Source organism: Chiloscyllium punctatum, chromosome 40, assembly GCF_047496795.1.
Source record: "Chiloscyllium punctatum isolate Juve2018m chromosome 40, sChiPun1.3, whole genome shotgun sequence".
NCBI lineage: Eukaryota > Metazoa > Chordata > Chondrichthyes > Orectolobiformes > Hemiscylliidae > Chiloscyllium > Chiloscyllium punctatum.
Genome location: NC_092778.1, coordinates 49,290,855 through 49,317,092, shown reverse-complemented (window position 1 = coordinate 49,317,092; position 26,238 = coordinate 49,290,855). Strand labels below are relative to the sequence as shown.

Genomic DNA, 26,238 nt, shown 5'->3' with positions numbered 1-26,238 from the left:
AGTGTATCACCTCCAAGTGTATCAAACTCCATTTGCCACTTCTCAGCCCAGCCCTGCATCCTATCTATGTCTCTGCAACCGACTACATCTTTCGTCACTATCCACAACTCCACTGACCTTAGTGTCATCTGCAAATTTACTAACCCACCCTCATCATTTATGAAAATGACGAACAGCAGTGGACCCAACACAGCCCTTGCGGTATGCCGCTAGTAACTGGACACCAAGATGAACACGTTCCATCAACTACAACCCCCTGCTTTCTTTCATCAAGCCTGATGAAAACTGATCCAAACTGCCATGTCTCCTACAATCCCATTCCTCCACATTTTGTATAATAAGGTAAAAACAATGACTGCAGATGCTGAAAACCAAATACTGGATTAGTGGTGCTGGAAGAGCACAGCAGTTCAGGCAGCATCCAACGAGCAGTGAAATTGACGTTTCGGGCAAAAGCCCTTCATCAGGAATAAAGGCAGTGAGCCTGAAGCGTGGAGAGATCGGCTCATTTTGTATAATAGCCTACTGTGGGGAACCTTATCGAACGCTTTGCTGAAATCCATACACACATCAAGCGGTTTACTCTCATCTACCTGTTTGGTCACTGTCAAAAAACTCAATGAGATTTGTTAGGCACAACCTACCCCTCACAAAACCGTGCTGACTGTCCCTGATCAGATTATTCTTTTCTAGATGGTTGTAAATCCTATCTCTCATAACCTTTTCCAACACTACCAACAACTGAAGTGAGACTCGCTGGTCTGTAATTACCAGGGTTGTCTCTACTACCCTTTTTGAACAAGGGAACCACATTTGCTATCCTCCAGTCCTCAGGCACTATTCCTTTAGACAATGAAGATTTGAAGATCAATGCCAAAGGCTCTGCAATCTCTTCCCTTGCTTCCCAGAGGATCCTAGGATAGATCCCATCCGGCCCAGGGGACTTGTCTATTCTCACACTCTGCAGTATTTCTAATACCTCTTCCTTGTGAGCCTCAATCTCTTCTAGTCTAAATGCAAGCAACATTTTCATTTTCTACAGTGAACACTGTTGAAAAATATTTATTTAGTGCTTCCCCTATCTCCTCTGACTCCACACACAACTTCCCACTATTATCCTTGATTGGCCCTAATTTAACACTCGTCATTCTTTTATTCCTGACATACCTATGGAAAGCCTTAGGGTTAACCCTGATCCTATCCACCAACAACTTCTCATGTCTCCGCCTGGCTCTTCTGAGCTCTTTTTTAAGGTCTTTCCTGACTTCCTTGTAACCCTCAAACGCCCTGAGTTTTCACATTTTGTCCTAACATAAGCCTCCTTCTTCTTGACAAGGGATTCCACTTTCTTAGTAAACCACGGCTCACGCATTCTATATCCTCCTCCCTGCCTGACAGGTACATACTTATCTAGGACACACAGGAGTTTTTCCTTGAATAAGCTCCACATTTTTAATGTGCTCATCCCCTACAATTTCCTTCTCCATTCTACGCTTCCTAAATCTTTCTTAATTGCATTGTAACTTCCCTTCCAACAGCTGTAACTCTTGCTTGGTGGAGTACACCTATCCCTTTCCATCACTAAAGTAAACATAACAGAATTGTGATCGCTGTCTCCAAAGTGCTCACCTACTTCCAATTCTAACACCTAGCGAGGCTCATTACCCAGTACCAAATCTAACATGGCTTCGCCCCTTCTAGGCCCTGTCTACATACTGTGTCAGGAAGCGCACACTGGACAAAAACTGTCCCATCTATGCTACTCGTACTGTAGTAATCCCAGTCAATAGTTGGATAGTTGAAGTCCCCCATGACAACTACCCTGCGCCTCTCACTCCTATTGAGAATCATCTTTGCTATCCTTTCCTCTACATCTCTGGGACTGTTCGGAGGCCTATAGAAAACTCCCAGCATGGTGACTTTTCCTTTCCTGTTTCTAACCTCAACCCATACTAACTCAGTAGAAGAGTCCCCAAACATCCTTTCTACAACTGTAATATTGTCCCTGATCTACAATGCCACACCTCCCCCTCTTTTACCATCTTCTCTGTTCTTACTGAAACATCTGAATCCCGGAACCTGCAACAGCCATTCCAGTCCTTGCTCTATCCAGGTCTCTGCAATGGCCACAACATCGAAGTCCCAGGTACCAACACACACTGCCGGTTCACCCACTTTATTTCGGATGCTCCTCGCGTTGAAGTACACACATTTCAATCCAGGTTCTCGCTTGCCAGTGTCAGATACTTTATTTTGGAACTCCCTACTCTTATCCTCTTCTGTACCGGTCCTACAATTTTGGTTTCCATCCCTCTGCTGTATTAGTTTAAATCCACCTTAATAGCTTTAGCGAATTTCCCACCCAGGATATTGGTACCCCTCTGGTTTAAATGAAGACCATTCTGCTTGTAAGGTTCCATCTACCCCAGAAAGAGCTCCAAATTATCCAAAAAACCGAAACCCTCCCTTCTGCACCACCCCTGTAGCCACGGTTCAACTCCTTTCTCTCCCTATTCCTCACCTCACTAGCACAAGGCATGGGCAGCAAACCAGAGAAAACTCTTTGTCCTAGCTCCCTGAATTTCTGCCTCAAGTCTCCATCTCTCTTCCGACCTATGTCTTTGGTGCCAATGTGGACCACGACTTGGGACTGCTCTCCCTCCCCCCGAAGGATCCCAAAAAGACGATCAGGGACATCACGGACCCTGGCACCCGGGAGGCAACACACCAACTGTGAGTCTCTCTCATCCCCACAGAACCTCCTATCTGTTCCCCCTAACTATCAAGTCCCCAATGACTACTGCTCTGCTCCTCTTCCCCCTTCCCTTCTGAGCAGGTGCCCCACTGCTTTCCCCAGTAAGTCATCCCCCCCAACAGTATCCAAAACAGTATACTTATTGTTGAGGAGAATGGCCAAAAAGGATCCCTGCACTGCCTGCCGATTCTCTTCCTGTCCCCTAACTGTCACCCATCGGTCTTTTTCTTTTATCTGGGGAGTGACTACCTCTCTAAGTCCTGTCAATAACCCCCTCTGTGCCTCCCGAATGATCCGAAGTTCATCCAAGTCCAGCTCCCTAACGCGGTTTTCAAGGAGCTGCGTTGGGTGCACTTCCCACAGATGTAGTCAGCAGGGACACTAGTGGTGATCCTTCCCACATTCTGCAGGAGGAACATTCCACTATTCTAACTCCTGAAGTGACGACTACAAAAAAGGATTAGGAAATAAACTAGTTACCTTACCTTGTCAATCTGGCTCCCACTTTTTTTTAATATATATGTTAGATGAGGAGGAGGGGTGGGAGACACTACCCTAGTCGTGTCTCGGGTAACTCAACCACACAAATATAAACTGTTCTACTTACCTTCAGGCCAGCGAGGAAGGAGCGAGCAAAGGACTTCTGGGAAGGGTAAGAAGTTTAAATATACTTACTGGCCTTCCCGACAATCACCTCTCACCTACGTCACCTCCTCCTGGCTCCCGCCGCTCCGAAGTGAATGGGATAGAATTAATAGCCAAGACCTTTTTCCTGGGGGGGGGGGGGGGGGGGAGCGTTCATAGCTAGAGGGTATAGGTTTAAGTTGAGAAGGGAAAGATTTAAAAAGGACCCAAGGGGCAACTTTATCGGAGGTGATGCTTGTATGGAATGAGCTCCCAAAGGAAGCACTGGAGGCTGGTTCAAATACACCATTTAAAAGGCATCTGGATGGGTATATGAATAGGAAGGGTTTGGAGGGATATTGGCCAAATGCTGGCAAAAAGGACATCAGATTAGGATATTTGGTCAGCATGGTTGAAGACAACAGAAGGGTGCTCTATGACACTGACTATGACTATTGCTACCCATCCTTAAGTATCTTTTCATTTACCTAACATTGTTGACAACTTCTTCAATTAACATGCACTGGTCCTCAATCCTCTACCAATAGAAATAATTTCTTTCAGTTACTTTGACAAGCCCCCTCATGATTTTGAGCATCTTCACTTACCCTTCTCTTCTGTGCTCAATAGTCTCAGCTTCTCCAATATATCCACACAACTGAAGTTTCTCATTCATGGATAAATACACTTTCTGCACCCTCTTGAACAATTTCACCCATTTTCTGAAGTGAGATTCCCAGAAATTGTGACAACACTCTGGTTGAAGACAATAAGCATTTTATGTTGTTATGACTCACAGGAACAATGCACTGGAAATTAACCCCTGCTGTTCCCACAGTCATGACAAAAGTAAAGACTAAGTAATACATGGATAGGGTAAATAGACACGGTCTCTTTCCTGGAGTGGGGAAATCCCAAACTAGAAGACATAGGTTTAAGGTGAGGGGCAAAATTTAAAAGGGACCTAAGGGACAACGTTTTCACACAGAGGGTAGTATGGGTATGGAATGAGCTGTCCAAGGAAATGGTGAAGGCTTTTACAATTACAACCTTTAAAAGGCATTTGGATAGGTATATGAATAGGAAAGATTCAGAGGGATATGGGCCTAATGCTGCCAAATGGAACATCAGATTACTTTAAGATATCTGGTCAGCATGGACAAGTTGGACTGAAGAGTTTGCTTCCATGGTGTACAGCTCTATGACTACTACTCTAAGTATGCAGAATTCCACAACTTACTGGACTTTCAGACCGATATTGCTGGAAAACACAAACTAGGTTTCAGTGCTGTGCACAACTCACATTAAACACAAATTAGATTCTTGCTACAGGTATCCGTTATTAAGCACGAGATACTAATTAAATCTCCTTGAAAACTCTCCCTTACACAAACAGAAAGGGTACTGGAAAGACAGTTCACCAAAGTCTTGTTGAGATGGTTATAATTTGTTCTGGCCAATACATTGTATCAGTCAGATTTCTCTGGTTGCTTCCACTGCTTGGTGAGACACAAGGTGGTTGTAAAAAGCTGACTTAGCAATTAAGTCACACCTAACAGCAACGGTTGCAGAAAAGGTTTTTTTTTCATGTTTAGACTGAGTTTTGACTACACAGAACAAATCCTACAATATTTTTACTAATAGCTCAGACCCTTCAGCTCAGGTTCCACATTGGAATTTCCCATGGACCCCCTTGGGTGCAATCACATTCTTCCTGTAATTTGGTGACCAGAACTGCTGTTAGGCCACAACTAGTGTTTTATATAGCTCCTTGCTCTCGTCTTTATGCCACAGCTCATAAATGCAAGTATCCCATATGCCTTAACCACCATATTTTCATGCCCTATCTTTAAGGATCTGTGCAAGTATACATGAAGGACCCTCTCATCTTCTGTAGTTCACTGTCCTACCATTCATGAGAACTCCTTGCCTCATTAGACCTTTTCAAATTCATTACTCCAAATTTTCTGGGTTGAATTTTACTTACCACTAATCTGCCCACTTGAGCAAACTGTTGACATCCTCCCAGTCCATGACGATCCTCACTATTTACCACCCAAAGCAATTTTTGTGTCATTCAAAAACTTCATGTTAACCAACACTTAGTGTCAGATTTACAGCACGGAAACAGACCTTTGATCCAACTCGTCCAGACCGACCAGGTATGCAACCCAATCCAAGTCCCACGATTTGTCCTGAATAATTCCACATTGGCTTTCCTAAATTAAGCACATTTAGCAAAATGACTTAATTTTGACCCCACACTAATTTCGGAAAATTTCCTCGCAACATGTGAATTATTTTCAGCACTGGGCTTTGCCTTGTTCCTTTTTTGAAAAAATGTGTAACAATGTGTCAAAACCAAAAAAGTTGCTTTAGTAACAGGAACATTTTAGCTAGAATACTGGCAGCCATCAATTCCTTCCTCCCCACCTCCTCAATCTAATCACCGTAAAAGTAACAGTGAAACTATTGTTATTCACTATATAAAAAAACCCATCTGGCTAACTAATATGAGAAATTTACTACCCTTACTTGGTTTGACTTGCAGGTGACTCCAGAAACTGCAACATGAAGACTGAAAAATCTAATAAAGCTACTCCATTCAATTGGGAATCAACAACAAATGATGGCCTCGTCAGTGATACACACCCAATGAAAGAACAAATACTTCAAAAGAACAGAGGTGTGTTTTCTCAGCTGTGCTAAGAGTATGCTTTTCTGTGGCTCAAGAACATGTTGCCAAAAAGATTAACCACCATGCTTAACGTATGATGGTTTTAAGTCTTTTTAAGACATTTATAGGAGGTTAGTGAGCAAAATTAGGGCACATGGTATTGGGGGCAAAGTACTAACTTGGATTGAAAGTTGGTTGGCTGACAGGAAACAAAGTAGTGATAAACGGCTCCATTTCGGAATGGCAGGCAGTGACCAGTGGGGTACTGCAGGGATCAGTGTTGGGACCACAGCTTTTTACAATATATATTAATGATATAGAAGATGGTATTAGTAATAACATTAGCAAATTTGCTGATGATACTAAGCTGGGTGGCAGGGTGAAATGTGAGGAGGATGTTAGGAGATTACAGGGTGACCTGGACAAGTTAGGGGAGTGGTCAGATGCATGGCAGATGCAGTTTAATGTGGATAAATGTATGGTTATCCACTTTGGTGGCAAGAACAGGAAGGCAGATTACTACCTAAATGGAATCAATTTAGGTAAAGGGGCAGTACAAAGAGATCTGGGTGTTCTTGTACACCAGTCAATGAAGGTAAGCATGCAGGTACAGCAGGTAGTGAAGGCTAATAGCATGCTGGCCTTCATAATAAGAGGGATTGAGTATAGAAGCAAAGAGGTTCTTCTGCAGCTGTACAGGGCCCTGGTGAGACCGCACCTGGAGTACTGTGTGCAGTTCTGGTCTCCAAATTTGAGGAAAGACATTCTGGCTATTGAGGGAGTGCAGCGTAGGTTCACAAGGTCAATTCCTGGAATGGCAGGACTACCTTACGCTGAAAGACTGGAGCGACTGGGCTTGTATACCCTTGAATTTAGAAGACTGAGAGGGGACATGATTGAGACATAAGATTATTAAAGGATTGGACACTCTGGAGGCAGGAAACATGTTTCCACTGATGGGTGAGTGCCGAACCAGAGGACACAGCTTAAAAATACGGGTAGACCATTTAGGACAGAGATGAGGAGAAACTTCTTCACCCAGAGTTTGGTGGCTATGTGGAATGCTCTGCCCCAGAGGACAGTGGAGGCCCAGTCTCTGGATTCATTTTAGAAAGAGTTGGATAGAGCTCTCAAGGAAGTGGAATCAAGGGTTATGGAGATAAGGCAGGAACACAATACTGATTAAGGATGATCAGCCATCATATTGAATGGTGGTGCAGGCTCGAAGGGCAGAATGGCCTACTCCTGCACCTATTGTCTATTGAGGGGGGTTTCACTGATTGGGTCAGCATTTATTACACATCCGTAACAGCTCAGAAGGCATTTAAGAGTCAATTGTTATTACTATGGGCCTGGAATCACGTGTCGGCCAAACCAGGTAATGATGACTGTTTCCTTCCCTAAAGGAAGGAGTGAATCAGCTGTGTTTTTCTTTGACAAACAAAGGTTTCATGGTCATCACATACTTTTTGATTTCAGATTCCCTCATTTACCATGGCAGGATTCGAACACAGGTTCCCAAAACATGATCAGGATCTCTGGATTAATAGTCTATTGATAAGACCACTCGGCTATATCCTCCCTTTTAAAATATTTACTACAATAAAACATGAAATCTCATGCCATTAACCAGGATTTGAATTTGAGATTGTAACAATCTCCAGAGATGTCATATGATACTCAAGAGGCTGAAGTCAAAGGAATAAATGTTGAATCATGAGAAGAATGAAGATGCTGTAGATGTCAACAGGTGGCAAGAGCAAGGACAATTTTTAATTTTAGGATGGAAAGTGGGATCTTGCTTGTCTAACATCTATATGTATTTCAGGTTTGTTGCTTGGCAGTAAGTAATAAAGCCCCAAAACCAGATACTTATGGTCACACAAGTAACTTTACACCTTTCAGTTCTGTCAAGAACAATTTTTGAAAAGTGAACGATATCACAGTTATTAAAAATCCCACTGCCAGCATATCACTACTTCAGGCCAGATATGTTTCTCATTGAACTTTTCTGTTCAAGGGATAGTCTGCTCCCCACTCTCTTCACCCCGCTCCCCCCCTCTATTGAAAAAGACCTGGATTGTTTGTTAAGTCTCTCATCCTTTAGAATGACCATGTTGGGCTCATTTCTTCCATATGTAAATCCTAGAACATTTTCTTTTAAAGTTACATTCTCAATGGAACCTTTCTAAAAAAAGTATTTCTAGAATCTTAGATGGATTCATGCAGTTTTTGAGCCAAATAGAATGTAATTCTGCAAGAACTTCACTTTCAATGCATTATTTGAGCTGACATGGCATTTATTATTAAAGTTGACTTCAGAATGCAATTTTACAACAAGTTCTGGGATTTACATATGAAAGAACTGAAACCAACATGGTCATTCTAAAAGATGAAACTTAAACAATCCATAATTTTTCAATGTATCATTTCAGTTGCATCAGTAAACTTTTGCTATCTATTCTGTCTTATGATTTTATTCTCCACAACAATCTGAAGGAGCAACACTCCAAAACCCACTGGACGATAACCGTTGTGACTTTTAACTTCATTACAACACTGATTGACAATTAGGTACATGACAATAAGTACCAGACAGACCCTACCAGCTTACAGGCAAGTTGGCACAGTGGTAATAGCATTTTAGTAGCAAACCAAATGCTAGGGTTAATGCGGAGAGGATAGAGGTTCAAACTTCGTCATGGAAACTGACTGAATTTGAACTCAGTTAGTACACTATAGATGATCATCCAATTCATTAATGCATTCCTGTCTGTCTGTTGGACGGGCTGAGGGATGTAATTTATCCACATTTGGAAAAATAAGGACTGATTAAAGAGAGTCAATACGTACCTAGGAAATCCCCTCTCATAGATTTGATAGAGTCTTCTGAAGAGGTGACATAGAATGTTGATGAAGGCAGAGCAGTAGGCATTGTCCATACGGTAAAAACAATGACTGCAGATGCTGGAAACCAGATTATAGATTAGAGTGGTGCTGGAAAAGCACAGCAGTTCAGGCAGCATCCGAGGAGCAGGAAAATCAACGTTTCGGGAAAAAGCCCTTCATCAGGAATACAGGCAGAGTGTCTGAAGGGTGTAGAGATAAATGAGGGGAGGGTGGCGGTGGGGGCAGGTAGCTAGAGTACAATGGGTGGATGGGGGTGGGGATGAAGGTGATAGGTCGGGGAAGAGGGTGGAGTGGATTGGTGGAAAGGAAGATAGGCAGGTAGGACAAGTCATGGGGACAGTGCTGAGCTGGAAGTTTGAAGCTGGGGTGAGGGGGAAATAAGGAAACTGAAGTCCACATTGATGTCCTGGGGTTGAAGTGTTCAGAGGCGGAAGATGAGGTGTTCTTCCTCCAGGGTTGGGTGGTGAGGGAGCAGCAGCAGAGGCGGCCCAAGACCTCCATGTCCTCTGCTGAGTGGGAGGGGGAGTTGAAATGTTGGGCCGCAGGGCGGGGTGGTTGATTGGTGCGGGTGTCCCAGAGATGTTCCCTAAAGCATTCTGCTAGGAGGCGTCCAGACTCCCCAATGTAGAGGAGACCGCATCGGGAACAACAGATACAATGATATTGGTGGATGTGCAGGTAAAACTTTGGTGGATGTGGAAAGCTCCTTTAGGGCCTTGGATGTAGGTGAGGGAGCGCAGCTTTTGCAATTCCTGTGGTGACAGGGGAAGGTGCCAGGATGGAATGGTGGGTCATTGGGGGGGGGGGGGGCGCGTGGACCTGGGGGCTTTGCAAACTGTTCAGAAAAGGTTCCACTGGGTAGACTGGTTACTAATGTTAGAACACATGGGATCAAGGCTTTCGGAGGTAAAGTTGGTGGGACAGGGGTGTTCTTTTGGACTGGAGAGCTGCGACCAGTGTGTCACTGTGTCAGTGGTGAGTCAACTGCTTTTCACTCATATAAATGATTTGGATATGAATATAGGAGGCATGATTATTAAGTTTGCAGATTAACACCAAAATAGGTGGTGTAGTGGACAAAGAAGATTATATCAGAGTACAACAGGACCTTGATCAGATGGACCAATCAACTGAGGAGTGACAGTTTAATTTAAATAAATTTGATGTGCTGCATTTTGGTAGTGCGAATCAGATCAGGACTTGTACACTTAATTGTAAAGGTCCTCAGGAGTGTTGCTGAAGATGTTGGAGTGCAAGTTCATAGTTCCCTCAAAGTGGAGTTGCAGGTATGCTTTCCTTTACTGGACACAACTGAGTTGGGATGTCATGTTGCAGCTGTAAGTACATACAGGTGAGACCACTTTTAGAATACTGCATATAATTCTGATTGCTCTTCAATAGGAAATTTGTTATATTTGAAGGTGCAGAGATTATTTACAAGGATGTTGCTGAAAATGGAAGGCTTGAGTTGAAGAGAGAAACTGAATGGGCTGGGGCTTTTTTCCCCTGGAACAGAGATTGAGGGTTGACCATATAGAGGTTTATAAAATCATGAGGGGGTGCAAATAGAGTAAATAGTCAAGGTCTCTTTCCCAGGGTAGTGGGTTCCAAAACCAAGGGCCAGATTGAAGTTTGAGGGATAACTTTTTCATGCAGAGGCTGGTGTACAGAACAAACTGCCAGTGGAAATGAGGGAGGCATTTAAATGGCATCTGGATGGATATATGAATGCGAAGGGTTTGGAGGGGTCCAATGCTGGCAAATGGATCTAGGTCAGATTGAATTGTCTGGGTTGGCATGGACAAGTTGTAACAAAGGGACTGTTCCATCCTCTATGAAACTACGACTAATTCAAAGTTTGTCACCTATTCGTACAAAAGTACCCTATCCTACCTGAACAATGGCAGGATTAACTAATATCAGTTCTTGTTCTAGTTTTGATGGATAAAAGTACAATAAATATCCAATTTAAATGAAGAATGCTGATGTTTATCAGACCAACAATAGTCTTGCTATTTTTTTCTTCCAAGTGAAGCTTCATTTCGGTCCATGCTGTCACCTGCTACAATTCATTACAACTGAAATTATATTGAAAAAGACCTAGATTATTCATTTTATTTTGCTCAAAAACTGCATGAATCCATGTAAGATTCTGTAAACCTTTTTTAGAAAGAGAATCAGTCTGAACATTGGGGCAAAGACAGCCACACACAGGGCACCTTACACCTTCAATGCACTATCTTGACCGACATGGCACTTGTTAAAGTTCACTTGAGAAAGTAACTGTAAAAATGTTCATATGTAAATCCCAGAAACAACTGAAACCAACATGGTCATTCTAAAAGATAAGAAACTTAAACAATCCAGGTCTGATTCAATATGTAATTTCAGTAACATCACACAGTAAATCTTTGCTACAAATTCTGTGTCCTACGATCTTATATTCCACAACCACCTGAAGAAACAGCACTCCGAAAGCTAGTGCTTCTAAGTAAACTTGTTGGACTATAACCTGGTGTTGAGAGATTTTTAACTTTGTACACCCCAGTTCAACACCAGCACCTTCAAATCAGGATTATCAATTTAGCTACTCAACAAAAAGCATATATGATCACAAGCATGCAGATGACAGCAACAGTCATTGTCTAATCTGTTCTATATTCGCAGGACATTAAATATCAATTCTGCATATAAGAAACACAGACATTGATTGCTGCCAAAACAAACTGCATGTATTAACTCAATCAAATATTCTACTTCTCATATCTTAAGGAGACATTCAAACATGTGGAACACTTTCCATACACTGGTAGTTACAACTCCAAGAGGCACTTTTGAAAAGGAGCTGCAACACCAATGAGCTGCACTACCTCAAATGACAGAAGTGAATGTTTAGTGGCAAAGACCTCCATGTGTCAGCACAAGACCAAGCAGCTGTCAACACCACAGTCCTGTATTGTGCACCAACGACCAAAAGAAATTCTACCATGAATCCCTGCACCATATCTGCAAGCTTCAATAGGAAGACCAAACAAATGCTTGCTTGGAAAAAATCTTTCATGTTACACTCATCAGGACAATTCACAGGAAATACCAACACAAGGCAAACCCAGCATTTTGGGGTGCATAAGGCAGCACAAATGTTGTCTTTGTTGAAGCCAGCTCCTCAGGCCACATGAAAAACTCAGGGAAAATCAAAACAGGCTAAAGACTGTCATCAACCAAAAGACATTCCTTTTCCGCTTCAGTTAGGTCCTGCTTCAATTCTCAAATGGTTAATGTTCCAGGGAGAACAAAGAAAACACTACAGACATGACATACAGCAACATGGGCATTAATAATTGAGTGGACCTTCTTATAATCAAAAGAAAAAGGGACAGCCAGTCCAATAAGCTACATCATGCTCTAAGTCTTCATATTGAGGCAAAGTGGTGGCACAGAAGGCAAGAAAACAATCCTACACCTTGGAGCAGAATACCTTTTTTGGACACAGTGTTCCATGTCCCGAAGGTTTCATGTCTAGAATCAGACAACAGTCACATGAAGACAACAGAAAAACATGACACGAAGTGAACATAATCCTCAAATGAAGGGACAAACAATGTATTTGTTTCAAGATTACATTTCTCCACCATACTAGTCTGCAATAACAACTTGCAAGTGGTCAAATTAGTTTGCCTCCCACAGTCAAATTTGTTTCTGCTTTACCAAAATATCATTTCAAACTGTTTCATTGGAATAAAGGGTAATGTTTGAAATTCAAATTTGGTCTGCCTTGTGCAAAGTTTGAGATTATGGCAATACAAATTGGAAAAAGGCAATTCACTGTTCAAATTCTCAATAGAAAAGTGACCCTTGTTAAATCTTTGACCAGCTGGAACCTCTTATCCTGTCAGATTACTGTATTTCAAAAGCTAATTATCAGCTCAAAGGTTTTTCTGAATACACAGTGTGCTTTCCACATTAACTCTCCGTGCACTTGTGATGTGCATCTGCCAGCCTTCATGCTCCTCACACTAAAATATTGACAGTGTTAGGTGCAACATTAGCACAAATCTAAAGAAGAAATGACAGCTGCAATCTTCTTGTAAACATGCACACCACAAGCACTCAAGACAACTGGGACAGTCTTGCCAGGTCTCTTCAATCTTTACCAAAAGCAACAACTAGAAACATAAAGCAGTGTTTGTGTTAACAGACTTGTGGCATCTGTTTCTGAATGTGCTTACCCATCCCAATTCCGTAACTTGCATTGCTCAAGTCAAATGAATGCAGAGTTCGGACAGACTGAACAAACAACTGGTGGTTTAAGATACGATAATCAGGGTAGAGGATCCTTACAGATACAATGCCAATTACTGAAATTCTTGACAAGTGATCTTGAAAAAGGATTAAAGGAGGTCAGTACAGTATGATAATGAAAATAAACAAACTAACTAATATCAAAATCTCAAAAGAAAATTGCTGACACTGTAGATCACACATCAACACTTCTACTGATATAATTTGCAGAAGCCTGCACATATATAAAAAAAATTAACAAAAATCAAGAGAAACCTGGCCAAACAACACATTCAATGATATACAAGCTTTTGTTACACAAAGGGGAAAATTACAAGTTCAATATTTAATCAGTAAGATAGAGCTAAGTGAGGTTTGCGAGAGAACAGGAAGAAACAAAGATAATCAAGACTAATGACTTTATCCAGTTTGAACAAGATCAGTTCAAGTTATTAAATCAAGCACTTAATGGTTTTCTTGCACTTGTTCAGAAGCTTAAACACAAGTAGATTTTACAGGCAAGGAAAACAGCAGAAAAAGCCAGCGTTAATGGTGCAATAAGCTTAAAGTGCACTCCAAAACAAACTCATTTTAATTCACATTCAGATACTTTTTTTATTAAACAGATGTTCAATAAATAGCCTTACAATTACCCAAATGAATTCCAATTTTCAACACAATCATACTATACAATCCCAAGTTTGATTTAGGAAGCTGTCCTTTGACGACCAGCAAGATTAGGTTTTAGGTTGCAAAACAAGAATTATACAAAAGATTTTCTATTGGCCAAATATTTATCATTGAGAATTCAGAACATTTGTTAATTGAAAACACCAAAAACAAGTCAGTGTTTCACTCATTGTCTATGTTCCATTATCTGTGGTAACTGTAATAACAATACTCAAGTCAGATGAAGTATTATTCCAAACTAGTTATAGCAAACACCATGCACTTTAGCTGGGAAAATCTCACCTGAGTGCATAGGTATAGCCAGTATTCTCTGGCACATGTTGAGGAGGAGTGTATGTGTGCAGTCGGGAAAAATCCATGCTCAACTGTTCTACTGCAAGGTGAATAATATTATGATGCAATACCTCCAAACAATACAAGACCAAGTACAGTTTACATTTTTACAGAATAAAAATCCACCTGTGTTCAACCAGTTTACCTGAGACAAGAAAACAAGGTTAAAATGCTCCGGTTAAAATTATTAAAGGTACTCATTTTGCCAATATTCTTGGAGTACCTGTGCGGATATAATAGTCTGGATGAATCAAAGATTGAAAAGCATTTTACATCTTTTGATCCAAGAACACCAACTAAAATATTAAGATACTGGAAATCTTGACAACTTCAGCTCAGTACCTGTAGTGTGAAGCATATTCTATATCAGTAAAGCCCACATTTTACCTGCATCAGCTTTTGTTCAATTGAAGCCCATGGGCTAGACTATCTAGTAGGGAATGCCAAACTCAGGATTTATGTCCATCAAAATTCTGCTTTCAACTTGAGTAATATTTGGTTTTACTAATGCAAATAAAAACTTTGACACAAGATAGCCGAAAGATCATTTAAGTGGTTATTGCGAACCCAAAGCTTCACAAGAATCTTTCAAATTCTAAATTTAAGATAACCAATATGATTTGAAAGGAAGTAGATTTAAAACTGATGATTGCTGGGAAGATTATAATCAAGCCTCCAGTAATGGTGGCTTAATCTCATGATTCCCATCTCGTATCAGCCTTAAAACTCATTTGTGGTGAAAGCATCTCAGACACCTCATCACCATTACCGGAAAAAGGGCCAGCAGACACCTTTTCAGGTTAATAGCATTATTGTTTTTATACTCACAGCTATGTCAGACCTTCTGGTTCTGTAGCCCCAAAGAAATGGTTACTTAAAAAGGAAAATTATTTCTGCAGTTCTAGCATCTATTCCTTCAGCAAAATCAGGATTTAAAAGAGGTATGCAGGGAGGTCCAAACAAATTTATGCTACAGTTTGCATGAGGTTATATGAAGCAGTTTATTTATCTTTCACAATATGCCCACTTTAAGTGGCACATGGCCCTGGATAGAAGTATTTCAAGTGCAGTTCCTAAAATGACCTTTGAAACAATGGAGAATGGGCAAAAATTGTGGGTCTTAGAGCTGGCCCTTTTGGAGGTATTTTAGGTGTTGGAGGCGATTTCCTCAAACGCCAGGAGCAGTAATTAATGTTTTATACTGTTGCTTTGTTTTGAAACTTTGGGGAAAAAAGATCAAAGTAATAGCACTTTTAAAAGGACGACAACAGACAAAGGGCAACAACATGGTCACCAAGGGAGAGAAAAGAAACCTAGACTGCTTACTGATACAGCAATGTATCTGCACAGTTACTACCTTTGCTGTCAGAATTCATGCAATCCTGAACATCGCAGTGCGTCAAGGAAAAATTAACAAAGAAATTCACAGCTGAACTTGTGTGGAGGAGCTCACACGGCAACAGATAAATGCATAGCTTTTAAGTGTAACCTTGCTGTAAGTCTACAGTTTGAGTAAAACGGGTTCTTTCTCGATAATGTTTTAGTGAGATTGGTCTCAATTAAACTTTAAAAATATAACCACATGTACTAACTTAGCCTGGAGCACTACTTTTTAGAACAAAAAGCTTATTTTCTGGGTCTGTAGACAGGGGAGAAGGGTTCACATTTTTAGATCATTGGAATCTCTTCTGGATTAAAAATGACCTGTACAAAAAGGATATATATTGCATCTGAATTGGAACGGGATTAATGTACTGGCAGGGACATTTGCACAACTTGCTCAGGAGGACTTCAACTGGCAAGTGGAGAGGAGCTGGGAGAGGGGCAAAGTAGCAGGTAAGTAGTGAGCAAAGAGATCAATCTGAGACTGGTACACTCGGGAAAAGCAGCAAATCAAAACAGTCAGGGTAGGCAGGTACAAAGCAGGGAACAAGGTCGGACTGATAAATTAAACTGCATTTACTTTAATGCAAGAGGCCCAAAACAGGAAAGGCAGATAAACTCCGGCCATGGTGAGGAACATGGGACTGGGAAATCAAAGCAATTATAGAAACTTGGCTCAGGGATGGACAGGACTGGCAGCTTCATGTTTAGAGTCAGAGAGATGTACAGCATGAAAACTGACCTTTTGATCCAACTCGTTCATGCCGACCAGATATCCCAATCCAATCTAGTTCCACCTGCCAGCACCTGGCCCATATTCCTCCAAACCCCTCCTATTCATATAACCTTCCAGATGCCTTTTAAATGTTGCAACTGTACCAACCTCCACCACTTCCTCTAGCAGCTCATTCCATCCACGTACCACCCTCGGCATGTAAATGTTGCCCCTTAGGTCTCATATCTTTCCTCTCTCACCCTAAACCTATCCCTCGAATTCTGGAGTCCCCCACCCCAGGGAAAAGACTTTGTCTATTTATCTGATCCAAGCCCCTCATGATTTTGTAAACCTCTATAAAGGTCACCCCTCAGCATCCGACACTCCAGGGAAAACAGCACCAGCCTATTCAAACGCTGCCTATAGCTCAAATCCTCCAACCCTGGCAACATCCTTGTAAATCTTTTCTGAACCCTTTCAAGTTTCAGAGCATCTTTCCAATAGGCAGGAGACCAGAAGTGCACGCAATATTCCAACAGTGGCCTAACCAATGTCCTGTACAGCCGCAATATGACCTCCCAACTCCTGTACTCCATATTCTGACCAATAAAGAAAAGCATACCAAATGCCTTCTTCACTATCTTATCTACCTGTGACTCCACTTTCAAGGAGCTATAAACCTGCATTCCGAGATCTTTGTTCAGCAACACTCCCTCAGACCTTACCATTAAATGTATAAGTCCTGCTAAGATTTGCTTTCCCAAAATACAGCACTTCACATAAATTAAACTCCATTTGCGACTTCTCAGCCCATTGGCCCATCTGATCAAGATTCCCTTGTAATCTGTGATAACCATTTTCACTGTCCACTACACTTCCAATTATGGTGTCATCTGCAAACTTACTAACTGTACCTCTTATGCTCACATCCAAATCATTAATGTAAATGACAAAAAGTAGGGGACACAGCACCAATCCTTGCAGCACTCCACTGGTCACAGGCCTCCAGTGTGAAAAACAACCCTCCACCACCACCCTCTGTCTTCTACCTCTAAGCCAGTTCTGTATCCAAATGGCTAGTTCTCCCTGTATTCCATGAAATACAACCTTGCTAACCAGTCTCCCACGGGGAAGTCCATATAGATCACATCCACCACTGTGCCCTCAATCCTCTTTGTTACTTCTTCAAAAAACTCAATCAAGTTTGAGAGACATGATTTCCAATGCACAAAGCCATGCTGACTATCCCTCATCACTCCTTGCCCTTCCAAATACATGTACATCCTGTCCCTCAGGATACCCTCCAACAACTTGCCCAACTGAGAAACTAAGAAATAAGAAATGGATGATCATCTTATTGGGATTGTGTTATAGATCCCCTAATAGTCAGAGGGAAATTGAGAAACAAATTTGTAAGGAGATTTCAGTTATCTGTAAGAATAATTGTGGTTATGATAGGGGATTTTAACTTTGCAGACAGACTGGGTGGAGGACATGGAAAATATAGACTGTAGGGAAATAGATGGTGATAGCTTGCAAAATGTCCAGATTACAGAGGAGGAAGTGCTGGATTTCTTGAAACGGGTAAAAGGTGGATAAATCCCCAGGACCTGATCAGGTGTACCCTAGAACCCAATGGGAAGCTTGGGGAGTGATTGCTGGGCCTCTTTGTATCATCGATAGTCACAGGAGGGGTGTCGGAAGACTGGAGGTTGGCTAACGTGGTGCCATTGTTTAAGAACAGTGATAAGGACAAGCCAGGGAACTATAGACTAGTAAGCCTGACATCTGTGGTGGGCAAGTTGTTGGAGGGAATCCTGAGGGACAGGATTTACATGTATTTAGAAAAGCAAGGACTGATTAGGGATAATCAACATGGCTGTGCGTCGGAAATCATGTCTGATGAACTTGATTGAGTTTTTTAAGTAGTAACAAAGAGGATTGACGAGGGCAGAGCAGTAGACAGGATCTACATGGACTTCAGTAAGGCGCTCGACAAGGTTCCTCATGGGAAACTGGGCAGCACGGTTAGATCTCATGGAATACAGGGAGAACCAGCCACTCAGAAACAGAACTGGCTTGAAGGGAGAAGACAGAGGGTGATTATGGAGGGTCACTTTTCAGACTAGAGGCCTGTGACCAGTGGCGTGCCACAAAGATCGGTGCTGGGTCCACTACTTATAGTCATTTACACAAGTATTTGGAATGTGAACACTGGATGTATAGTTACTAAGTTCGCAGACGACACCAAAATTGGTGGTGTACGGGACAGTGAAGAAAGTTACCTCAGAGTAAATTGGAACCTTGATCAGATGGGTCAATGGGATGAGGAGTGACAGACGGATTTTAAGTTAGTTAAACGCGAGGTGCTGCACTTTGGAAAAGCAAATCAAAGCAGGAATTATACAGTTAATGTTAAATGTCCTGGGGAGTGTTGCTGAAGAGAGAGACCTTGGAGTGCAGGTTCATAGTTCCTTGAAAATATAGAGTCACAGGTAGATAGGATAGTGAAAGTGCTTGGTATGCTTTCCTTTGTTGGTCAGAGTATTGGGTACAGGAGTTGGGAGGTCATGTTGTAGCTGTACAGGACAATGGTTAGGCCATTCTTTGAACAATTCCGTGCTTCTTCCTATTGGAAGGATGTTGCGAAACTTGAAAGAGTTCAGCAAAGAATCACAAGAGTGTCACCAGGGTTGGAGGATTTGAGTTATTGGGAGAGGTTCAATGGGCTGAGGCTGTTTTCCCTGGAGTGTCAGAGGCTGAGGGGGGACCTTGTAGAGGTTTATAACAGGAGGAGCATAGATAGGGTAAATAAGGTATTTTCCCTGGGCCAGGAGAGCCCTGAACTAGAGGGCATAGATTTGGGGAAAGACTTAAGAGATCTAAGGGGCAACCTTTTCATCGAGGGTGGTGCATGTATGGAATGAGCTGCCAGAGGAAGTGGGAGGCTGATACAACTACAACATTTGAAAGATATCTGGATGAGTATATGAATAGGAAGGGTTAAAGGGATATGGGCCAGGTGCTGGCAAATGGGACTAGATTAGGTTAGGATATCTAGTCTGCATGGATGAGTTGGACCGAAGTATCTGTTTCTGTGCTGCACATCTCTTTGACTGTATTTGGTCAATGTAGGGAAGATACCATCAGTACTCAAGAGGCCCAATCGTTTAATCTGGTAGGGAAATAAGGAAAAACTTCAATGTATTGAGGACACAAAACAGGGATAGGGCAAGGGGCTGCATTTGGGTGGGATAATCTTCAAGGGTTGGTACTGACTTGACAGGCCCAATGGCCTCTTTCTGCACTGCGGTGATCTTAAGTCAAAACTACATTTCTGATTAGAACTGTTCAGTGTTTGGGGTAAGCATGCAAAGGAATGGCCTTGGACTCAAAAAGAGTGTGGAAAAACTGTATTGTTATAGAATACCACCTTCTGCCTGTGCTCTTGCGTGCTTTTGGGCTTGGATGCTGCATTTCCTGAAGTCATGCATTACAAAAGAGTAAAAATCTTCTCATGCCTCTGAACTGGAGGACTAAGTCCTAGGTCTGCAAGGAGAAAGTGAGGACTGCAGATGCTGGAGATCAGAGCTGAAAATGTGTTGCTGGAAAAGTGCAGGTCAGGCAGCATCCAAGGAACAGGAGAATCAACATTTCGGGCATTAGCCCTTCTTCAGGAATTGAAGAATTCCTGAAGGGCTTATGCCCGAAACGTCGATTCTCCTGCTTCTTGGATGCTGCCTGACCTGCTGCGCTTTTCCAGCAACACATTTTCAGCTAAGTCCTAGGTCTAACTTACAACATGCTATCTATCCCCAACAGTGTCAAACTATCAGTTTTTATAAAATGCAACTGCATCTGATAGAAAATAATTCTCCAAATAATATACACCATTTTGCTTTCCATCCTGGATGCAATTTTAAAAGGCACTATTTCACGTTACATGCATCATTCTCATCAAATCAAAAGACTCAAATCCATTTTGCAGAACAAACTTCGGCAGAAAGCGACCGTCTGAGGTGCTTTTAAATCAGACACACCCAAACAAAACATTGCTGTAACGCGAGCCTCCAGGGCATCACGTGATTTCAATGGGCAGGATTGCTTACGCTCAAATTATATATTTATTACAATTCCCCATTACTTTAACAAAACCCAACTGTCAGTTACTGCTTCTACTTCAATGTCAGATTCAAAAAAAATACCAACTATCATTTGAGCTACATGCATTAGGCTGAACAGAAAACATCACAGCCAGTCCACAGCTGAACAGGTTTAACACTTCATATGTTAAATTGTGCTTAATACTAAGACAAAACTTGCATCTTCAAGCAACTTTCACCACAAGAAAAGCAATATGTGCCACTCAACAAGGATTAATTAGAATTAAGTTTTTCCAAGTGCTAAAAAAAAAATCAAAAACCTCTTCAACAAGCTAAATTTCAACATTAGTTGAAACTTCAGTTTAAAGTACATCAGGCACAGACCATCAGTGCTGAAAGCTGTTCCCTGAAATGTACATAAACATGACAGGTTTAGTTTAATCAACTAGGAGGAAGTGTTTGGTTTATTTAATGTCATGCTCCCTGTGTGTCAAATGGCCAGAAAATTAAGTCTTTCCTTTTCCTTCAGAGATGAAGGAATTCTAAGCAACACATTCAGAATCCTGAACTATGTGCTTGTTTCTCCTACCTCCCTATTTCAGATTTACCAGTGGAGCACAGAAATCCTATTTAGGTGCAGACTCAAATTATCCAGTCCAACTGAAATAATTGACAGTAAAGAATTGATCATTACAAGTAATAGGATATTAAAAGGCATTAATTACGACATGCAACCATAACGTTATTGCCGATATTCTGTATTCCTACTTTAATTTGCTTCCAAGTTGGAGAAGGCCCTTGTACAGCAATTCAAATGGGATGAGGAATTGTCATGTGGCCAAAAAGTGCCATACCTTATTGTCAACTGTGCAATTTGTCAGCAGTTTTCAGTTATTTTCTTTTAATAACAGGCACATTTGTTTTACACAAGTAGAAGGAAGGAATTGTTTTTAAAATGGGCCATTTTCAGCATCTTTGCGTCATCAGTCCTTGAAATGAAGTCCAAGTGGTTTCATCACATGTCCTCCAATCTGTGTCCAGCCCCAAAATACCTGCCTATGGTTGACTGGCATATGCATCCTGACTTCATGCATCTTTGTGTTGACTTTCCAATTGACATACTTGTGTCATCACTCATCTGTGATGCTCGACTATGAAATAGCCTACAGTAAAATATTTTTCAGAGCAAAAGCTTGAAGGAAAATAAAAATCTGTTTAATTGTTGCCTATTTCTGATATGAGAGATTTGATTCCAGAACAACTTGCAAAGTCTGGCAATCCGAGAACAATGTAAAACATGAAGTATCAGATCGTACAAATGGTATGTAGACAGAATCAGAGTCCCAGCCTCTGCCGATGGTTTTTTGATGAAGTATGAGCTTCGGAGGGAGTCATTTTTAACAGGGACCAGAGACAGACAGAGGTACAGCATGGAAACAGAATCTTTGGTTCAACTCATTCAAGCTGCCCAAATAACCTCAATTAATCTAGCCCCATTTGCTAGCACTTAGCCCATAGCTGGCCAAACCCTTCCTATTCATGTACCCATCCAGATGTCTTTGAAATGTTGCAATTGTACAAGCCTCCACCACTTCCTCTGGCAGCTCATTCCATACACATACTATCCTTTGTTAAAAAGTCGCCCCTTAGGCCCCTCAAATCTTTCTTCTCTCACCTTAAACCTATACCCTCTAGTTTTGAATTCCCCCATACCTGGGGAAAAGACCTTGTCGTCTCTTTACCCTATCCATGCCCCTCAAGTTTATAAACCTCAAGGTGACCCCTCGCTCTCCAATTCTCCAGCCTATTCAGCCTCTCCCTATAGCTCAATCCCTCCAATCCTGGTAACATCCTCATAAATCTTATCAAGTTTCACATTATCCTTCCTATAGCAGGGAGACCAGAATTGCATGCAGCATTCCAAAACTGGCCTCACCAATGTCCCAACTCCGATAATCAACGCGCTGACCAATAAAGGTAAGCAGACCGAGCACCTTCTTCATTACCTTGTCTGTGACTCCACGTCCAAGGAACAAAGAAGTTGCACTCCAAGGTCTCTTTGCATGCTAACGCACCCCCAGGACATTGCCATTAAGTCCTATCCTGAGTTCCCCTACCAAAACATAGCACCTCAAATTCATTTCGATTAAACTCCAGGTGCTGTTCCTCACCCCACTGTTTTACTGAGCTAACTTTCTTGGCTGTCCACTACAGCAATTAGACCTCCTACATTCACATCCAAAATCATTTATATGAACGACAAAGCAGTGGACCCAGCACCTATCCTCATGGCACACCATTGGTCACAGTCTCCAGACCGACAAGCAACATTCCACTTCCACACTCTGCCTACCCTGGAGCCAATTTTGTATCCAAGTGGCTGGCTGACCCTGCATTCCATGTAATTAACCTTTAACCAGTCTACCATGCAGAACCTTGTGAAATGCCTTACTGAAGTCCATGTAGATAGCGCCCACCATTCTGCTTTCAATCCTCTTCATCACATCTTAAAAAAAATTCAAGTTAGTGAGACACTATTTCCCCCACACAAAACATGCTGACTATCCGTTTGGAATACTGTGCACAATTCTAGTCTTGCTGCTCTAGGAAGGATTTGTTCAACTTGGAAAGAGATCAAAAAAGATTTACTAGAATATTGCCAGGGTTTGAAGGATTGAGTAATATAGAGGTACACCATAGTTGGGGCGTCTGAGGCTGAGGGGTGAGATTCATGATGGACATGGATAGGGTAAATAGACAAGGTCTTTTTCCCTGGGGTGGGCGAGTCCAAAACTTAAGGGCATAGGTTTAAGGTGAGAGGGGGAAGACTTAAAAGGAACCTAAGGGGTAACTTTTTCAGAGGATACTGTGTACATGGAATGAGCTGCCAGAGGAAGTGGAGAAAGCTGGTACAATTACAACATTTAAAAAGGCATCAAGGTGGTAGGAAGGGTTTAGACGGCTATGGCCCCAAATGGGACTAGATTTATTTTGGATATCTGGTTGGCATGGAAGAGTTGGACTGAAGGGTCTGTTCCCATCCTGTACACCTCTATGATGCTATGACTGTCATCAGTCCTTGCTTCTCCAAATACATGTAAATCCTGTTCCTCAGAATTCCCTTGATCAACTTGCCCACCACTGATGTCAAGTTCACTGGTGTGTAGTTCCCTGACTTTTCCTAACCATCTTAAATCATGGCACTATGTCAGCCAACCTCCAGTCTTCTGGCACCTAACCCGCAGCTATCAATGATACAAACACCTCAGCAAGGAGCCCAATCCCTGCCCGAGTTTCCCACAAAGTTCTAGGGTTCACCTGATCAGGATTTATGTTTTAAGACATTCAGCATCATCTCTTCTGTAGTATGGAAACTTTTCAAGGTATCTCACCTCTTTCTCAGAGAGTGACCGTCAGTACTAAATATGCCACCTGTGCTTTTAATAGCTCAGTAGACGATCAAAACAGACACCCAGTTGCAATCGATTAAATCCAAAAATTCATCCACTTTCATTGGGCACAGCATGGATATACAATTATTGTAGAATGTCATACAGCATAGAAACGGACCGCTCTGTCCAACTAGTCCATGCCAACCATAATTCCAAACTAAATTAATCCCAGCTGCCTGCACTTGGCCCATATCCCCCCACACATTTCTAATTCATCAGCTTATCCAAATGTCTTTGAAACATTGTAACTGTACATGTCTAACAGTTCTGTTGGAAGTTCATTCAACACACTAACCCACCTGTGCTAAAAAGAAGTTACCCCTCGTCTTTTTCTCTCATCTCACCTTAAAAATGTCACATTGTCTTGAAAGCCCCTACCTTGGGGAAAGGTCACATGCCATTCACCTTATCTATAGCCCTCATGATTTTATAAACTTCTAAACCCAACCCCCTACACTCCAGCAAAAAACACCTCAGCCTAAAACCTCTCCTTGTAACTCAGCCTCCATTTTTGGCAACATTCTGATAAATCTATTCTGAACCCTCTCCAGCTGGATAATATCTTTCCTGTAGCAGTGAGACCAAAACTGGGTACTCCAGAGGTGCCTCACTAACATCCTCCACAACCTCAATATAACAGCCAAACTCCTATTCTCAAAAGGTTTGAACGATGAAGGTAAGCTTGTTAAATGCCTTCTTAATGACCTGATCTATGCAATGCAAACTTCAAAAGAATGATGTTTATGTTTGGCAATTTTCAGAGTTCAGCTGCATTGCCTTTAAAGACTTAAAGTTATTTACAACATTCATCCTACCAATAAAATGACCATCAGCACCTCCAGTAGTCAATGTTTTCAACATGTTCAAATGGATAATACCAATACTCTTCAGTACCTCAAAATTTGTCTCAATGGCAGTCTAAAATCTATTCTCTGCCATCACTATCACCAACGTCTCATGATTTGGAGATGCCAGTGTTGGACTGGGGTGTACAAAGTTAAAAATCACACAACACCAGGTTATAGCTTCCAATTAAACCTGTTGGACTATAACCTGGTGTGTGATTTTTAACCAAAGTCTCAGCACATGATCAAATCCCAACACTATTTACAATCACTGAACAGGAAAGCTGAAACTGTTGGTACTTATTTACAGACTGCAACAATTGACATGTTAGCTCATTCGAATGCTTCTCATGTTTAGTGCTGAAGCAAATGGCAAAAACAAACTTAGATTTGTAACAGAGATAAACAAGCCATTATTGTGCCTCATTTCAGAAACAATGTGTTGAAGTCAATAAAAAAAAGTGCACTGTTATCCTTAAGTGATATTAACATGTAGTCCAAAAACATCTTAAAAATTCATCTAATTACCCTAACTAAACGGGCAATTACACAAGTTTAAAATGGTCTTTACTGCTGTAATCCAAGGCAGCATCGTTCACCACATTCTCAAGCTCCATGAATTGTCTGAAGATTCCAGTTCCTGTTTTACATAGGTTGAACAATATTTCAATGTTTCTGTAGCCAGATACACAAAATTAACCGTATGTTTTAACTCCATTTTCATTCAATTCATCTAGTGAAGTCAATCGTTATGTTTAATAAAAGCAGGTTAAACAGGCTGAACACAGTACAATCACAGGCAGTGAAAAACCTAACCATGTGTAACAAATACTATACTGTAGCTAAACATTAACAGAAAAGTATAGCAAGTAAATTTGTTTACGACAAACGCTACGCACACACAGTTTAGGCCTACAGCACAAGCAAATTACAAGCCGTATTAGTAATTTATTGACTTCTGGGTATAAAATTATCTAAACACAACGTAAACGATAGGTCAGTTTTCAAAATGACTTGCCCATGCAGCTTTCGTGAAATTAGTCAGTATAATCTCCCTAATGTAAATCCATCAAGGCAGTCTACATTCCCTCTTCTACTTTACATCTTTAGACACACTAGTGCCTTTCATTTAACACACTCCTGCATTCCCCAATTTAAAACGATTAATGCTGGCTGATGGCAGGCAAAGTTTACAACTTGCCGACGTATTTCTCAGTCAACAACAGTATTCCAAAATGGCCTCCCGTTTCCACAAAGCATGAAGGATTACGAATCCGGTCCACCTACTAACAAGTAATGCTGCCAGTCAAGAATAACCTTTGAAACTATTGGCCACTGCAGCTTCAATTCAGCCAACCATGAAGGCAGCTCACGCTTCCAGATTCCAACCTATTGCAGTAAACTGATCTCAATCAAAAGGAAAGAAAGGGAGAGAAGGAAAAGCAGGAGCAGGAGTCTCGTGCGTGCTGC

The 26,238-nt window shown here is 41.6% G+C and overlaps 1 protein-coding gene across 1 annotated transcript in view; it reads right to left on the bottom strand.

Moving 5' to 3' along the window:
- Positions 1–26,027, bottom strand: part of sun1b (Sad1 and UNC84 domain containing 1b) — a 67,899-nt gene extending 41,872 nt beyond the window's left edge. Inside the window, exons 1-2 of the mRNA XM_072559838.1 lie at positions 25,787–26,027; positions 14,220–14,310 (exon numbers count right to left, since the gene is read on the bottom strand). Coding sequence (XP_072415939.1) covers positions 14,220–14,310; positions 25,787–25,790 — 95 coding nt within the window. The 5' untranslated portion in view covers positions 25,791–26,027. The remainder of the gene's footprint in view (positions 1–14,219; positions 14,311–25,786) is intronic.
- Between the last annotated feature and the right edge of the window lie 211 nt (positions 26,028–26,238).